At 31.6% G+C, this 17,908-nt stretch overlaps 1 protein-coding gene across 1 annotated transcript in view; it reads left to right on the forward strand.

Annotated features, from left to right (window-relative positions):
* The window catches only part of LOC118181469 (acetylcholine receptor subunit alpha-like), a 637,159-nt gene that overhangs the window by 573,955 nt on the left and 45,296 nt on the right, over window positions 1-17,908 (forward strand). Inside the window, exon 5 of the mRNA XM_085807084.1 lies at window positions 9,426-9,606. Coding sequence (XP_085663210.1) covers window positions 9,426-9,606 — 181 coding nt within the window. The remainder of the gene's footprint in view (window positions 1-9,425; window positions 9,607-17,908) is intronic.

The following is a 17,908-nucleotide window of genomic DNA, read 5'->3' on the forward strand; positions in this document are numbered from 1 at the left end:
AGATCACATTTTCCTTTGGGGGCTTTAAGCATAATGCACAGGGTATTTTTATTATTTTTTAAATTAATTAATGGTCCGAAGGTTGTATAGAATATGGAGCCACTCGTGGTTATAACTTATGAGACTTACTAAATCCGACGCTTATCAATTCAGATCGCCGCCGCCGATCTGAATTAAATGTAGAAAAATAAGCTAAGAATGCTTCAAAGTGAAAATAACAGTTTAACAGCAGAAGTGAACTTAAAAAAGACCATTTATTTTCAAAATATTTTACAAAAGTCTCAAAAATTGTTTTGAAATGTTTCATTCTCTTGTCCTGTTGTCAGCGTTTTCTGAAGAACTGATCGCATACCCTTTGAAAATTGCGCTTCTATCTTGGGGCAACACATACCGGAGTTAGAGAACTGCTTGTTAGTGCTTTCGGTGAGAGCAGCAACTCAACAACCATAAGTGAGGGGACTTTGAGCATATTTAGCATAAAATAAGCATGAAAGGAGAAATAAGTTATTTAACATAAAAATAGCAATTAATCCCTTCATATCAGATGTATAACCGCAGGAAATTTTAATAAGTAAGAGCATATACAGGAAAATATTCTGTGCAAGTCGCGAATTCAAAATGAATAATTGCATCTGTTGTTTTTGCTAACTGGTTGATTACTTGTTTAATTTAAACAAAGCCTTCAAAAGATGACTGTCTAGGAAAAGATACTTTTGTAACTTTTTTGGGGGGGCAGGGGGGGGGGTTAAAAATCGTCTCACGATGACTAATATATACCTACTCTGATTTACTTGCCGTTTTAATTAGTTGATTATTTTAAAGCACCCGAAGGTTATAAGCTTAAAGAAAGGAACGTGCTGATCTCTAAAATAATGTTTGATTATAAAGATGTTATAAAACACTTCTTCGCAAATAACTATACTGAATTAGATACACATTTAAGCAATAAATGTCTCATTTACTCATGCTATTAACTGAGAAATTAAATCTTCTTGCACGAATAGGAGAAGCTTCTTTCAAAAAATATGAAATTAAAATACAATAAATTAATACTTTTGAAAAAGTAATAGTAAATATATAACAGTTGATAATACAGTTGACAGGCCGATTATTAATTTACAAAAGACGCGAATGTTGCTGGGCTAGGAAAAGACAGGTTTGTATGAGATAATTTAGTGAAATGCCCCACATTTGCCATACGATCAAGAAAGTTTCAAACCTCCCATGGTGTTGGTGTATTTAATTATGGCAAAGCACACTAGGGCTATCTGCCAAAGGGGAGGGATGCCTTCGTGGAGGATTTTCTAAGGGAAACTGGCTCGTATACACGATACACATGGGGAAAACCACGAAAACACCCATGCAGCCAGCCCGTTCGCGGGATTCGAAACTCGGACCGAACTACCAGTGTTCAGGGACTTTACCGCTCGGCCGCTGGTGGGCCCTCAAACTTCCCATGAAGTCTATTCTGTCTCTCGGAATTTACTCTGAAACCAACTAACTATCTTATAGATTTAGCCACTCGGATATAGGTGAACCTTAATAGAAACACGGAAATGTTTCATATTGTAATTATACTAGTGTTAGGTAATGTTAGCTAGTGACGCTGTAATGATTTAAATATTATATTTAATGGAAAACTGAGACAAATTTGGGATTAACATTTATAAGGTATTTGTATTTCTCCCAGCTTCTTAACATGCCTTCGTGGCGTAACGGTCAGCACGCTCGACGCGTATTCGAGAGGTCCGTGCTCGAGTCCCGGCGAGGGCATTGCTCTTTTTTCATCTCTCCTGCTGTCAAAAAATACCTAATACCTCTACATACTACACACTAATAGAATCGAAAAAAATTTAGACGTCGTTTTAATATGTTAACGACAGCTAGCTAACAAAATCCCCAAAGTATTTAAAAAGTGATACATTGTATTAAATTAGCTTAAATTGTAAGCGTTTTAGCTGTAAGCGCGTTTTTACATGAATGATAAGAGAAGTGCTTTCGTTAACAAGCAAATATATTTTATAAATGTTAAAGTTTCTTATCATTTGGCTGTTGCAGAGCTCATTTAATGTGTCGCTAACAATTATCTGAACTTATTAATGCAGTGTTATTAAAAAGTATGCAAAAGATTTATTTGCGTAAAGTAATATCGCGAAACTCCTTATTTAAACACCATTTATTTACTCTTGTATAAAATTGGCGGCAAATGCAAGAAAGTATTTCACTTAGCCTAAGAACACCTTAAACATTCGAGTTTCTATTTAGTAGTATTCGTAAGTTTATTCCTTTGTGTTAGTTGTTCATGATGCTTTTATCCAAATCAATTCCATTGTTCACAGTTTCAGCAGTAACAACTGATATTGCAGATACTTTAGTTAATCGTGCCCCCTTACCCCGAATTACCGTAAAAAAGTTATCCTTAGCTGCACTGCAAGATAGTACTAACCTCAGTCAAATGGAGCTCTTTTCAAGCTTGCAAGGAAGCTTAGAAAAGCTGTAAATTAATTGCCTAGCCTCTGAGGAATTACTATATAACGAATACGAAGTTGTTTATTAAGTAGTGCAAAGGGTATTAGATGAGTGTTCTCCTGTCAATATTCTCACTGTCATGCAAAGCAGTCCCAGTTTGAATAAAATTCTAAAGGCAATTGATTAAGCCTAATTACAGGCATACTCGAATTTAGAAAAAGTTTATGTAGATTTTTCCATTTTACTAAATAAGTTTCTTTTGCTATTTGTAGCTCATATCGCTACTGTTGTTATATGGGTGTTTGAACCTGTTTTAATTTGTATGGCAATTTCATCGAGAAGTAACAGAATGTAAATTCAAATGAATTTAATATTTATGTAATTTTAAACTGTGTCTTACTTTAGGCAAAATTTTTAGATCAATTTTTCAAATCATCAATCAATCATAGATCATAATCATAGATCAAAATTTTAGATTTAAAATTTTTAGATTTATGTATCAGTTTTATTTAATTTACGCGTTATTCACTATGTTTATATGATCAACGTTTGGCACACCCACATTACAAAGATACACAAAAATTTTAATTTGCATAAGAGCAAAAAATTCCATTCTTATTATTAAAACTATGCAAAGTTAACATTCATTAATCCCCCCCAAAAAAACATTAAATTATTTTGAATATTTTTCTCGCAAACATGAAGTAAACAAACACAGTTTTACAAGTATGCGATTTTAATTATATTAAATAGAAATGAACTGAAATTAATTTCTTCGCTGACAAAATGTAATGTGAACAAGGTTGTATAAAAATGTCCTTTCACAACTAAAAAAATTATTTTTAAAGTTTCATTATTTTAAATCTTAAGCTTTAAAGGATTGGGCGTATTAAATTATACGATGAAATTGTTGAGGTATGCGAGCCATAGATTACACATATACTCTTTGCAATCAGTTATAAGCTTCCTGGTCCAAAAAAAATTAAATTTGCCTAATATTTAAAGCAGCCAATGTCTTTCGCGTTACGATCAAAATTATAAAGATTCTATACTGCCTTTATAATCTGTCATAAGAGCCCCGTTAACTAGTCTGGAGGCCACAAACAAGGTATTCTTTCCAAAGCCTTTTACGCACAAATTCTTAATTCCTTTATTTGGGAAGAAAGATATCATGAGAAATTAAAGGCTAATTTTAGAAAGACCTTTAAAAATCTAAGACCGAATATTTTGGGCCAAAGTGACAAGTAGGACATTTGCATGAGAATTATTATTGCATATTTTATGTTGCAGAATTATATTATTTAGCGTTTTGTTATGAAATTGTCTAATAAATGTCAGTGTTAATTATTTGGATAAATGTAGACATTTGTTCTACCAAATAGGAAAGGAAAACTAAAAAAGAAATGGACAGAAATCTTCCTACGCAGCCTTAATGAAGCCTCAAATCCCTTTGTAATTTAAGCAAAAAAGCAACATTTGCCTTAAATATTATTGCTAGCAAATTAGTTGTGGTTTGCTTAAAAAAATAAAGATAAGTTTGTGTGTGACAAACAATAGCTGAGAATTTCTGAACTAAAGAACTATCCATTTTAATTATTATGCACGAAACTATTAATCAAATTTAACCGCTTCATTTCTTCTCTACCATTTCTTCATTCATAATGACTGTTTAATTTTCTCATCACGACTAGAAGAACGAGTAATAAAATACTGCTCTGTTAATCGATCGATTATATTGTATTATCGCTTCTCTGTGCTTTATTTTATTTTCATTCAGTCAGTTTTTTATAAATCAAAGAAAAGGAAAACTGACAGATAATTTCTTTTTCCGTTTTCATTTTTTCTCTGGCAGTCATCCAATAGTTAATAATTTCCTTTATATGTCTTGTCTTCCCAATTTTCCTCCTGCATTTTTTAAGAATGTATTCATTGTGCTTGGGAGCTTTCCTCCGGATATAAATAAAATTCTTACTAAAACTTATTTTGAATTACATGTTCAAATATTAATTTTTTATATAAAATTATTCATCATATATTTATTATTTCGCATCAATTCTTGATCTATTTATGTATCTATAGAGATAAATAATGATCAACGTAATTAAATAGTTAAATCAAAATGCTGATATTTAACAGTTTACCAGGAAGAAAATGATGATAATAATTATAAAAGTGGCGCAACATATACTGCAATAATATTGCGAATTTAATAATTTAAAAATTTAATTTTCAAATTTGTAAACAATTGCCTATTTTACAGACAGATTTGCAGCTTTTAGCGTGTTTGCTGCATTTATTAATTTTAATTTATATCTTAATTGTATCATTAGAGGGTGATTGACTATCTAGTTTTAGTTTTGTTTCTATGATATCCATTAAATTTCCAATTGTTTGACCTGTGTAAACAGTAGCACTTCTCATAATACAAACATTAATTTATCACTTTGAATAACATTTAACTGCATTTTCTTATTATCTGCAAACCATGAAATTTACATACATTGAACAATGCAATACATTATACAATTACAATACAATTGGACAAATCAAACGCAGTCTTAACCTCAGAATTAATAATCACCAATTGAATGAAAATTCTCTAATAATAACTTTAATAGTAAAAAACATATTATAACGCCGAACTTAAACTTTTAAACAACATAGTTTTGAAAATATCAGCACTGTTTCTCACACCTAAAAAGTAATTTTCAAAAGTCCTTTACATTCTTAAATTCAAAACACTTTATCCTGTAGAGACATTAGGTATTTTTGGAAGCAGGAAACTTGAAAAATTAGCAACGCCCTCGCCCGGAATCGAACCACGGACCTCAGGATTACGAGCCCAGCGAGCAGTATTTCAGAGGCAAGCTCTGAACACCACGAAAGCATACTAAGAAGGGGGATAAATACCTTATATACTCCCCCTTTTAAAGGGTGACTGGGTCCCGCCTAATCCTGGGTGCGGAGAATTATCATCCACCATCCTTTTAGTTCGAGCACCACTGTAGAGAGATTAGGATTCTTTGGATGCATGAAAGATGAAAATGAGCAACGCTTTGGCCGGGAATCGAACCACGGACCTCTGGAATATGCGCTCAGTGTGCAGACCACCACACCACGAAGGCACGCTAAGAAATACCTCATAATCCTTTTTAGATTAAATTCTGTTAACTGCGAATATCACAGTAAAGAACAAGACAACAATAGCATCTATTGCAACTTTTAAATTTATGAAAACAAAACTAAAAAGGATACTTCTAGCCAAAGTTAAAAACAGTAATTATTATCGAACTAATATCTGCAATATTAAGTCTATAGAAATTGATTTTAGCCAAAATAATGTTTTTCAAAGTACTAAAACCTAATTTTCTCACTTCCGAAAAAATCCTGTAAAATTCTAGGAAAACGACTTATCAAGACACTTAAAAGTTTTCTATCATTAAAAACATTAATGTTATCAATTTAAAATATAAACTACTCTCTTAAACTATTACCAACAACTTTTGCATCATTAATTTTTTTGCACCGAATTTTTTATCAAGTCAAAAGATCTTCCACAATGATAAAATCCTATTGTCTGTTTCAAATATCACTACTAGAATTTGTAGCTTCCAATATACTAAAAACTTAGGTTCCATGATTAAAAACCGTAACCAAATTTATGACAATAGTGCGTGACAGTATATTTTCTTCCTGTTAGACTGCTTTTGATTTCGTTATTTTATTTCTACATTTTAATAATTTAATTACCTTCGTAGCATTCTGCGTGACTTTAATAATTTATAATCTTAACTTTCAAATTTCTAAACTCTTGTTTACACAGCTATATAAATACAGATATAAATATATTAAATATATGCATTTAGATATGTATATATGTTACGGTGAAACACCGAAATCTGGAGAATGTCGACTTTCACCGGTGAATGTCAACATTCACCTAGTCGCTTGGTGTATGTCCGAAATATTTTCCAAATACTCTTATTTCTGATTTACACCGGTGAATGTCGACATTCACCATGTACTAATGGTGAATGTTGAACATATAAGAATATTATATTTCCTTCTCCGTAATTCATTCGCAAAAAAAATCTGATGTGTACACCACATGACTTCCTTGTATGGAATATTAAATTATACGCATTTCTTCCTGCATTTCATTTAAACTTATTAGATTGAATTAAACCTACTTCGCCGACAGCGCAAAAACCACAATTGAATAAATGCATTCTTTAAAATTCACTTTGTTTACCATAGCGACACTCTGGCGCTAGGTTTACTTAACAGTATTATATTTCGTTCATATTATAACTCAAAATGCAGAAAAATTTATATCATTTAAAGAATTATCTAATCGTTGCCACATGTTATATTCAATTACTATAATAAAGTTAGAACTGTGTATAAAAGAAATTACGCAAACAAAACAAAAAACAAACAGTTCTTCACAGACGATTGAGTATTTCTCATTCAATTAATTCAGTTTTCACTTCGCGACAAGGCAAAAATACATAAAAACTCAAAATATCTGTATTAAAAATTACGAAGTAAATCTTAAACACTTATTTCCTCGAAAAAATTCCAGAAAGGATTAAGCATGATTTAATTCGCAATAATAAATGAAGGCGTTATTTTTGTGTTGCGAAGCTTAGTCTCTCTAGATTGGCAACAAATCTACAATTCTGCTGTTTCAAATGTAAACAAATATGTCCGCCATTTTATTTAAAACTTAACCGCACTTAAACAGCTTTTAAATTGTTGATAATTGTACAAATATTTTTCCAGAATTACGAAAGGCATAAAAACCTTAACCGGAAGATAAAAACAACATAATTCAATCATTTTTAAAGCAAAAATGTACAATTTACAAACACATAAGAGTAAAGAAACTGATATCACCGAGCCGGGTAACAGAGTGGATATATTTATAAATATATTTATATACGTTTGGCGCGGCCGATGGAAACCAAAATACGAGGTGCACATCTACATGTTATAGTAGTCTTATATACAAAATTTCAACGTTATGAGACTACTCGTTTTTGAGTTATGCGAGATACGTACGTACGTACATACGTTCGTACAGACGCCACGAAAAATTCTCTTCAGAATTAATTTTAAAGCAGTTTTTTAGTTTTTTTTGGAGGAAAAGAGTCTTTTATTCTGTCCTTACGTACAGATATCTTGCAAAAACATCGTTAAATTGCATTCGAAAGCGGTCAAAGTGGATATTTTCGTTGAAATATACTGCCTGAAGCTTTTCGCGATTACAATACTTCCTTTTTTGTTCGTACAAGGAAGTAAAAACGCACTTGAGACTCAGAATAAGAACTTAAGAATATATGAACTTAAAACACACACTACATTCAAAATGAGAAAGGAAAATAATAGAAGTTATAAACTTACCAAATTACGTGATTCAAATCTTATTTATTGCAACAACTTAAACTATTATGACACTTTGAATTGCACAAGAGGCCCTTGCTTTTACAACTGCATTTATTTGTGGAACACTTTCTTTTGGAATGGCAGCGTGTACATATACTCCTCTCTTTTCGACCTACACCAGAGCATATCTGTGATTGTCGACATACACCGGTGAGGATCCGAATGTACAAGAATGTAAAGAAATATTCGATCTTTCACCGACGTATTTGGTGAATGTTGACATTCTCCGGTGAAAGTCGACATTCTTCAATTTCGGTCTTTCGCGGTAACATATATATATAGAGAGAGAGAGAAAGAGTTACGTAGGTTTAAGTTTGGTTTACAGGAACAAACTGCAAGCATTTAATAAGAGTTTTTCGAACCCAGAATAAGTTGATAAGTCATTAAAGCTAATAATGTATTAAAGTTATTCTTTCATAATGATTACTGTATATATGTATGTATATCTTTCTCTTTTAAATTTCTGAATTCTTTTTTTAGGCTTAATGAATTATTACTTATAGTATACTTGTTCTAAACTTAACGCACACTTACTGATTGTTCTTGAAACTTCAGACAAATTAATTCTTTGCTGATTATTAAATTATGTGCCATAAACCAAATGTAAATTTGTATTAGGAGCAAGTGTTATTTCATGTACGTAAACTTAAGCAAACGTAGACTGCTTCAGATTACTTTCCTTAAGTTTATAGTAGATTTTAAAGCCGCTTAGTAATCTTTATAGTAATAAAATAATAAAACTGATTCATTGCAAGAAAATAATATAGGCTTTCCTGTTGTCCAAAGACATAAGGACTAGAGCACTGTTCAAAACTAAAAATCGACTACATGCTTACTTTTAAGGATATAAAACATGCCAAAGTAAGTAGAAAACGGTTCTAAATGAAAAGTTTCGAAATATGTAGTTGATATAATTCTGAAATAAGGAGAACTATAAGAGTAAGGTACCCTATACTAAGTAAAATATCATTCATCAGTATTTATAAATGAACTAATATGGAAGATACTTTTTTATTCATAGTTTTATGAAAGCAAAATTGTCCTTATCTTGTAAGGTGAAATGGAAGCAAAAAATAACGTACTAAATAAAAAGGGTGAAATAAGTTATTCTAATAATTGTCACTGAAGTTAAAATTATCACAGGTAATTTGATATTTAAAAACTGTAAGTCTTGTGACACAGCCAAATTTTGAAGTTGGTTGCTATTCTAATGCATAATTTTATCAAAAATATTTCCCTTGCATAACAGTACTTGTGATTACAGACAACAGCAAAGGAAATCTGTAACAAAAATTATATAAGTACACGTATAAGAAAGAATTATAAGCCTTCAATAGGACAAATTGGAGATTAAATAAGTTTTTAAAAAAATAAATATAAAATATTCGGAAGAAAGTGTGCCACAGTAGCTTAAAGCAATTAGTAACTATTCATTTTAACTAGAGTAATTGTGAATGTTATTTGCTGCTTAGTTGTTGTTTTTAATATTTGCTTTTATCTATCTCTAGCGCTGATGGAAATTTTGAAGTAACTTTAGAAACAAAAGCCCAGCTCAATAACAGAGGAATGATCCAATGGAAACCTCCAGCCATATATAAGAGCTCATGCGAGATAGACGTCGAGTTTTTTCCTTTTGATGTACAGACATGCCTGATGAAGTTTGGATCTTGGACTTACGATGGATTCAAGGTCAAATATATAGTCTTATATTTAAATATTTCCATACATAACTAAAACAAAAGCTAAATGTGTCATTATTTTGAAATCAAGGAGTTAAACTTTGGAATACTTTGTGAATCGACTTTTAAGGTAATCTATGTGTAAATAAATGAGATAATTTACGAAATAGTTTGATTTTCATCATTCTGTAACTCTCCAAACAATTTGATCATAAACAGTTATCGCAATTAGCATTTCAGTAAATGTGATTCGTTCAGGTTCAATCAATGGATGAATAAATGCTATTTAAATATGCTTAATTATCTGTTTAGTTTCCAGTTCAGTAACTAGCATGCTGATCGGTAATATAATATATAATATAAAGTAATAATAATATAAAGTCCTGTAACTGATATTCTCAACTTTCCCAATATATATTTGCCCCGATTATAGCAATGTAGGATGACTCATTGAAACATAATATAGAGAGTGTTTATGAAGTCAAAATACCCTCCAAAAATCATATTTTTATATTCCTTCTTTTTCTACTTATATATGTTGCATTTCCATATGTTAAAAAGTAGTGTTTGCTTCACATCGAAGTATTTCCTGGTTGGTTGATTATTTGATCATAACAAACATTCCAGACCTATCTGCCTAAGCGGAAGGCTACCTTCGTCAAGGACTTCTAAGAGAAACTGGCTCATAGTCATGTTACAATTGGGAACAATCACGAAAACCCCAAGTTGCCAGTTAGCTGATTAACTGACTTGAATACGAATTATCAGATTTCAGCATATTATCCACTCGGCTGCTGGTGAGCCAGTGTTTTCGTCAGTCATTATTTATGTTATGATACTGCATGACGTACTATAAATATTATCCATGTTGTTGAATTCTAAGAAGTGTAACGTGGACCTTGTTGCAGGTTAATTTGACATTTTGAAACTTAGTTGAAGTGTATGTTGTAATTCTAATCTTGCTCTTGCTCTCAGTTTTTATTGTCAAGTGAATGTTCTAAGCCACCGGTTCTCAACCTTTTGACTGAAGCGTATCATCTAAACAAAAATTCAAAACCTTTAGTACCACCACTAAGAAAATACTACTACACCTCCACTCTTGAACAAAGCTCAGCTCGCATAAATTTACGAGTGTTAGAGAAAAAACTCAATCAGAATGTTGGGGGTTTAATTTTTGAATTTAATAGTTAAAAATGCTTTGCTTCTTTGTACACTTTCTAGTTTTCTCTTGCGTACCACTATTGGTACGCGTACTACTGGTTGAGAACCCCTGTTCTAAGTTATTCTAAGCGTAAGCGATTATGCAAATAATTAATTAAATTTCTCGTGTCTTGACTTTATGAATGCCGTAGAGAGGACTTAAAGCATTCAGCCATTTGCCATGTTACTCTTCACTGCTTAGAAATTAGTTCAATATTTTCAGCTATGTAATTGATTACTTTAGAACATGAATACAGATTATTTTCAATCTTAATTATTGTTTATTTTTAAAATTATTATATATTTTGAAGAACTTGGATTTGAGCTTCCATCTGGGATATTTTAAAATTTTCATAAAATCATGTTTAGAATAACGATTAGGTTGATCACTGAGTCGAATTAGAAGGCATTTTACATAAGCTTCCTTTTATGCTGTAATTTGTTTTATTTAAAAAGCATATTTAGAATCATATAAGAAAATAGATTTAAACTTCTGCATTTACAAAGTATACTTCTTACATTTAAAAATTTCTATATTTATTTTTGTTTATTACTTCTACATTATTTTTATGTTTTATTGCATCTTCGATACATTTATTTTATTAAGCACATGCATGTTCATCGTCGCCTGAAGAAACACTGTCATTATTGAAATACTTAATGAACATTACTACTTCCTATTTTATTATTTATCTGTTATTTGTTATAAATATTGTTTCTCCTACCTTTCGTAATAAAGCAGCCTCATAAATAAAGCTAAGGTTTCTATGTTCTAAAATGCTGTTAATTAGGTCTGAGTAAACAAGGAGACCAATTTTAAAGTTGGAAAACTATTCAGCTTTCATAAAAATGTTGTGTTATTATTAAAACAATTATTTTTAAGTTAAACCAAAAACAATTATCTTTTTTCCTGTTTAAAAAAGTTGCGGACATTCACAAAACACGTTTGAGATTAAATTTACATGATGGTCATAAAAAACATTTTCGATATAGGAACCTCAAGCGCCCTATCCGCTCGACCAATCGAAATGAAATTTCAGATGTTGTTATTTGAAGGCATGCGTTTGAGATTGTGATAATTTAAAACAATAGAGTTCTTACGGTAATGGTCACAGTGAAAACATTTCAAAATTTTCGAATGGCAATTCATTTCTGCACGTTTCCTGCGCAAATTGATCAGCGCGCTGAAAAACCATAAATTGGGTTGAAATGATATACCTTTGGCGAAAATTACCGGAATAAAAATATATGATTTCGGAGTAAATATTTAGCACTTTTTGTGCTGAAATACACATGACAAATACATTAAACACATCTTTTTGCAATACAGTTAAAAAAACGACTGAAAAAACTTTAATTGATATATAGAAAAAAATGAAAGTAGTTAACATATTTCTACTTTAAAACAGAAACCATAATAGTTGTCTGATGACTGCTTCAGACACAACAAAGAATTAAAGGCACTTTTTGAAAAATTTAAAGCTTTTTGTAACTTAAATTTTATCCTGTTTCGTAATGTGAATGTCTGTCGTGATAGATTCTGTACATTAACTATTACGAAGTTTAACTATTACAGGATGGCGCGTGTTGTATGTGCCAGGTGTAGTTGGCAAGCCTGCCAGAATTCACGTGTGTATGCATACATATCTACATCCGTTGAGACCTTGGAGACATGCAATAAGTAAACCACAGAACTTGGGTAGTACCGTTAGATACGGAGTGCGTGTATCTTACATGATCCCTATTCAGACCAACACTCCTCCACAACCATAACGGTCCTTTTCCATGATGGAATCGGGTCCTAGGTTCTTCCCATATCAATAATCCCCAAGAATCAGATTGTAGACTGAATATGGACTCATTCATGAAGGGAACATTAGCCCTTTGAAGCTGTGTTCAATTTTGGTGTTTTATGCACAATTGTAAACCCTCTCTTTTGTGGAAAGGAGTGAGTGGGACGCAAATAGCGGTTTTCTGGCATACAGTCCAGTCTATTGGAGCCTTCTGGCCAGTCTGCCTTTAAACTGATGTTCTTGTGGCAGTAGACGTCTTCTGGCGCCCGGCTGAAAGTACCAAATAACGGTCGTCATTGGGGCTCTCAGGCGACCTTGTCCTGGTCATTTGGACACTGACCCGTTGATTTTAAAATTTAATGCTTCTACACATTAGAGATGACACTTGGTGTTACCTCCAGTTCTCTTGCAACCTGAGCTTGGGATTGCCCTGCCTGTAGCCTACCCAAGATTCCACAGCTAGTACCTTTGTCTAAGCGATCATTTCACTTAAAAATAGCAAAAAAAAAAAAAAAAAAAAACCAGCAATATTATTTAAGACAGATAACAAAAAATCACTACTGTATTCCAGAGTGGAATGAGCTGAGCAGCTGAACGCGAACTTTAATACCTCCTGGCTGGCGTAGCGACGGCCACAGGAACGCGTAAACTCATCTCAGTGACACCAGCACCACAGTGATATTATATGGCAAACAACTGTCGCGGTTTTGTCTGGTGTTTTACGAGGAATGTGGGAAAATATTTTCCATCTCTTAATTTTGTCCATCAGTATATATAAATATTCCATATATTTCGAGAAGTTTATAATTACTTTTCCCATCGATATTTTAATGCACATTATTATAAACAGCTTATAACTTTCAATAAAATCTTCGCAAGTGATATGAAATTTTACAACTAATTTATCGAACTTTCTGTATACCTGTTTGTATTTTAACCCTCCGGCAGTTGTAAGATTGAGCAATTGTTCCTTCCCAAATACGCTCGATATCTGTCAGTTGTGAATTTGTAATGCGAGCTGTGTTCGTTTGCGCTCACTGCAGTGCGTAACTAGAATGCGAGCTGAGCTCGATGATAACAATCAAAAGTTTAAAAAATAGCTAATTGTATCAAAGTTCTGAACATAAATTGAAGGAAATCGATTATAATTCTTTTTGGCAGAAGCAGTTTAAAACTAATTGCCATAACATTTGAACAAATTCTTGTAATTTAGGTTAAAATAATTGTTTATTTGCACTTAGGCAGCTGAAGAGGTTGGTTCCACGAAACTCATCCTACAAAAATTTACAAACATTATGCTTATTCTTGTTGTTTAACTTCTCCAGTAAACTCTTGTGAATTTAACCAAAATTTTATTAAATTTATTTACTTTTGATTAAAATATCCTCTTTTAATTCTTTTGAAGCTTTAAGTTTTTTTTCCAAAACAAAGACTGCAAATATAATCCTTCTATAATTTTATGTCTATAATGATCCAAACATTTGCAACTGTGAAATTTCTTTTTCTATCATATTTTGTTTGTGCTTGCAAGAACACTGAAGCCTAGTAAAAACAGCTAATAAGAGTAGTATAAAAACATATATGGTATAGTATATGTTTTTTTATAGTATGCAACGTTTTCGTATGAAATAAACTTTCAGACTCAATATTTTGCAGAGAATTTTCTGAAGGTAATCAGTTGAAATATATAGATTTGATTTCCAGTTTCCTTCATGTGCTGTACATTTTAAAGCTGATCATATTTAATTTCATAATAGCTTTTCTACAAACGTAGGATTCGTATAAAAATTATTAGATAGTTTTAAGAGCAAATTTTTGTAACTAATCATAAAAAAGTTTAACAAAGTGAAATTTCTATGGTCTTTGACTCACAAATTAACATTATATTTGCAACAAATTTAAGGAAGCTTGTTATTAACTGAGTCGTTCATTATTTCTAATTTTGCTTTGTAAAATATTTTCGATGCACTCAGTGTAATTAATGACAGGTGTAGAATCTTATTATGTACGATTCAGCTAAATCTTCCTACATCCGAGCTAGGACGTTTCTTATTTTCCAAGTTTCCTAATGTAGCAGACTTTTAAAATTCGCTTACTTGTCTTCGATTGCTTTATCCAAATCCTTTTTCAGAAGAACTGAAGACGTTAGATCTTTGCCTTGTTTCATTCACTGTATAAGTTTTGATAAGAATGTTTGGTACAGTAGTCCAGATGTCAATCTTTTTATACAAATTTCTTAGCAATTTTTACTCAGCATATTAAAATGATATCTCTTGCGGTTTTTTAAAACTACTTCAGTAACGATTTCATCCCAATTATCTGGAATTCTTGCTTTTATCCAATCTGAAATGTTAAAAGCGAAGAAAGTGAAAAAATGACTCTATCCTTTTCTTTCTAAAACGGAAAATAATCATTATTTTCTCTTTAAATTAAAAAAACTCATTCTAGTGTTGAATAATAAAACAGCGCAATTAGATTAAAGCATTCAGTTAACAATACCAGACCCCAATAATCAGTGTTTTCGAAGGTAGTAGCTTGTGCTAGCAGTTTATCGAAAGGCGTAAGAATAGCAAAAATCATTCTTGTACCTTAGCAACAGTTAAAAGTCTTTCCTGCATTTTCGAGGAAAGATATAATCGATAGCCGCAATTAAGGAAAGAGCAAAGTCGCAAACGGAGGCTTTTCAGTTCGGTTCAGTTTTGAGAATAGAGTGCCAGTAAAAAATGCAAAGAGGCAAATGAGAGAGTAGGAGAGAACCTCTTTCATCAAAGTGTCGTTTAAATTACATTTTCTTTTAACTTCGATAACATTACGAGTTTTTGATTGCTTTGATAATTAGAGAATTCCACTTTCTCTTTAACAGAGGTTCAGAAATAGTTTTCAGCTGAAAGAAAATATCTTAAGAGAATATTGCGCTTAGCGTACGGACACTGTAAAGAAGTTGGCTGTGTAAGCTTTTGCTCCATTAACCGCAACTAATGTGTTTACGTCTCGCTAATATGAGGAAATTGTTAGTGATACATAAATTATAAACACTTCTCTATGTAGGTGGTTATAGTGCTTTCAGCTGGAAATAGTTGAGCAACAGGTTTATGAACACAAAATGCAATTACCTTGCATGCTGAAAAATGTAAAAATGTAAAAACAGAGTTAGAAGGAAAAACACGAAAATATTTATAAAGAGTTATATTTATAAAAAAAGGATAAAGAATATTTTTCTCAATTACCAGAAAATTATCTTCATTTTCAGTTGCATGTAGATCAGATTTTTTCCAAATTGCTGAATTTCTTTTTGATACTGCAGTTAATTTACTAGTGAGGTAATTTAACCGTAGAATATGTATAGATGTTGGGCCACAAACCCTACGCTTTTTTAACTTTGGCACTTGTTTAATTACCATTTGATAGTTGGTAACTTTGAGTTCTTTGTTCTTCTTTTAAGAGGTTATGTGTTTTCACTTGGGTTAGTATTTTTCCATTATTATGCTATTGCTGTTTTTATAAAGGAGTAGCTGTTTTCAAATTGGTGTTTTGGTTAGTGATGGTTAATTCTTAACCCGAAATCAGCAATGTATCCCATATCTTTGCCCCCCACTCTCAAGGGTTGCATATCGAACACTTCTAGATGGAAACCCTGGGAAACTGTCGATGATCCAGATAGCTAAATCACCGATAAGTTCAGCAATTTCCGACAAATGCATTAGTTGTAATTATCCGGCCATTTGGTAAAATATTATCTCCATCTGTCCTTTAAACTAATCAATCGCGTGTTTGTATTATTATATCAAAAACTTCGATTGAAATGTATTTAAAAGCAGAATTCTTTACTGGGGATTAGGAGGACATACGTTTTCCTTAAATCTTTTTTTTTCTTTTTTTGCTTTACTTCCAAACTTTATTCAAAACTAAAAATAGCTCGCATAGATTTTTGGGGGCAAAGTATAATTTCATTAAGCAATTATGTTGGATATAAAGGAACATTATGCATTTAAAGCTTGAGCCTGTGCCATACCTAGGCCATATAAAGGGTTAATGTTTGACATGTATTTTTTTGTTGTACGAAATAGAATAGAAATAAAATTTTGTACTTCTGTATGAAGGATTTGGGGAGAAAAAATATGTACTAAATATTTTTAAAATATACACTATAAAAAGTATATCCATTATTGTAAATGTCTGCAATCTATTAGAACTGAGCGAGAAAACCCAGAGCTCAGATTAATTAGTAAATTCCGATTTTGACTACTAACATCTAAAATGCATTATCCAATAAAAATTTTAATATTTCGCTTTTTTTTAATTGTGCTGGACACAGCGTTAACACACTTATTCTGCCTCACGGTTCCATATTTTTGTGGTGGTAGCAATTTCGCTACTATTTCTCTTGCCTTGAAAGTGTTAAATGACCTGTCGGGGATTGACGTCTGCAGTCTAAAAGCCAAATATTACGCCTCAAAGACTGAAAGGACATTTTCCTTCTGTAGCTGATATTTGGACCAGTTTTTATGTTGAAAGCTGAATAATTACACCGAGTCGCTCCAAATTTCTGAGTCAACACTGGTTCTTTCTGTGGATATCTAAATCCAAATAGTCACATGTTACGCTAAAAAAAGAATAAAAGTAATTTTAAATAAAGTACAGTTTAAATAATATAAGATTTTAAAGAATTTTATTTTCAAAAAAAGTAAAATTCTATCTCAGACAAAGTAATTTCTTTATTTTAATTTCAGAAAATAAGAGTAGCAAAATATGCCTTTTATTACATAGCCTATAGTCTTTTTGAATTGTAGAAAAGCTTATTTTTGTCATCTGCATTATTTAGCCCATTTACATAGAGAAACATAAGCGGCTTTATATTTTTATATGGTATCTTTCGTAAAATATTAAGGACACTTAGATAGTGATAATAAGAATTCGAATTAGCGAATGCTCATGGAAAATTCGCATTTTTACTTGTAAGTTTGTGTATTAATGGACTTCGTGTATTTATTGTAACATATTCATTACGATTCTAATCTACACTTAATTTACTTTAGATAATTTCACTGGAAAACTTTTCCCTGACACTCCTGAAACCTAAGTGGCACATTAGCGACAAAAAGTTTATTTCGTAACTTCAGTTAAACTTTTGTAAATAGTTCACAAATAGAAATTAACAGACTACTTTCAAAAATAAAAGATTGAACCAAATTTCACTCTTAGTTGAGTTTTACAGTCAGATCAGCCAGAAAGCAAAAGGAATGATAGATATTCTGTACACTCATTGGATGTTTACCTTTATATTAAAATAAAAGCGCCAAATAATTTCAGAATGTTTTT

The sequence above is a fragment of the Stegodyphus dumicola genome, chromosome X1, assembly GCF_044657685.1.
Source record: "Stegodyphus dumicola isolate Sdum_Otavi_A_Nest chromosome X1, ASM4465768v1".
NCBI classification, from domain to species: Eukaryota; Metazoa; Arthropoda; class Arachnida; order Araneae; family Eresidae; genus Stegodyphus; species Stegodyphus dumicola.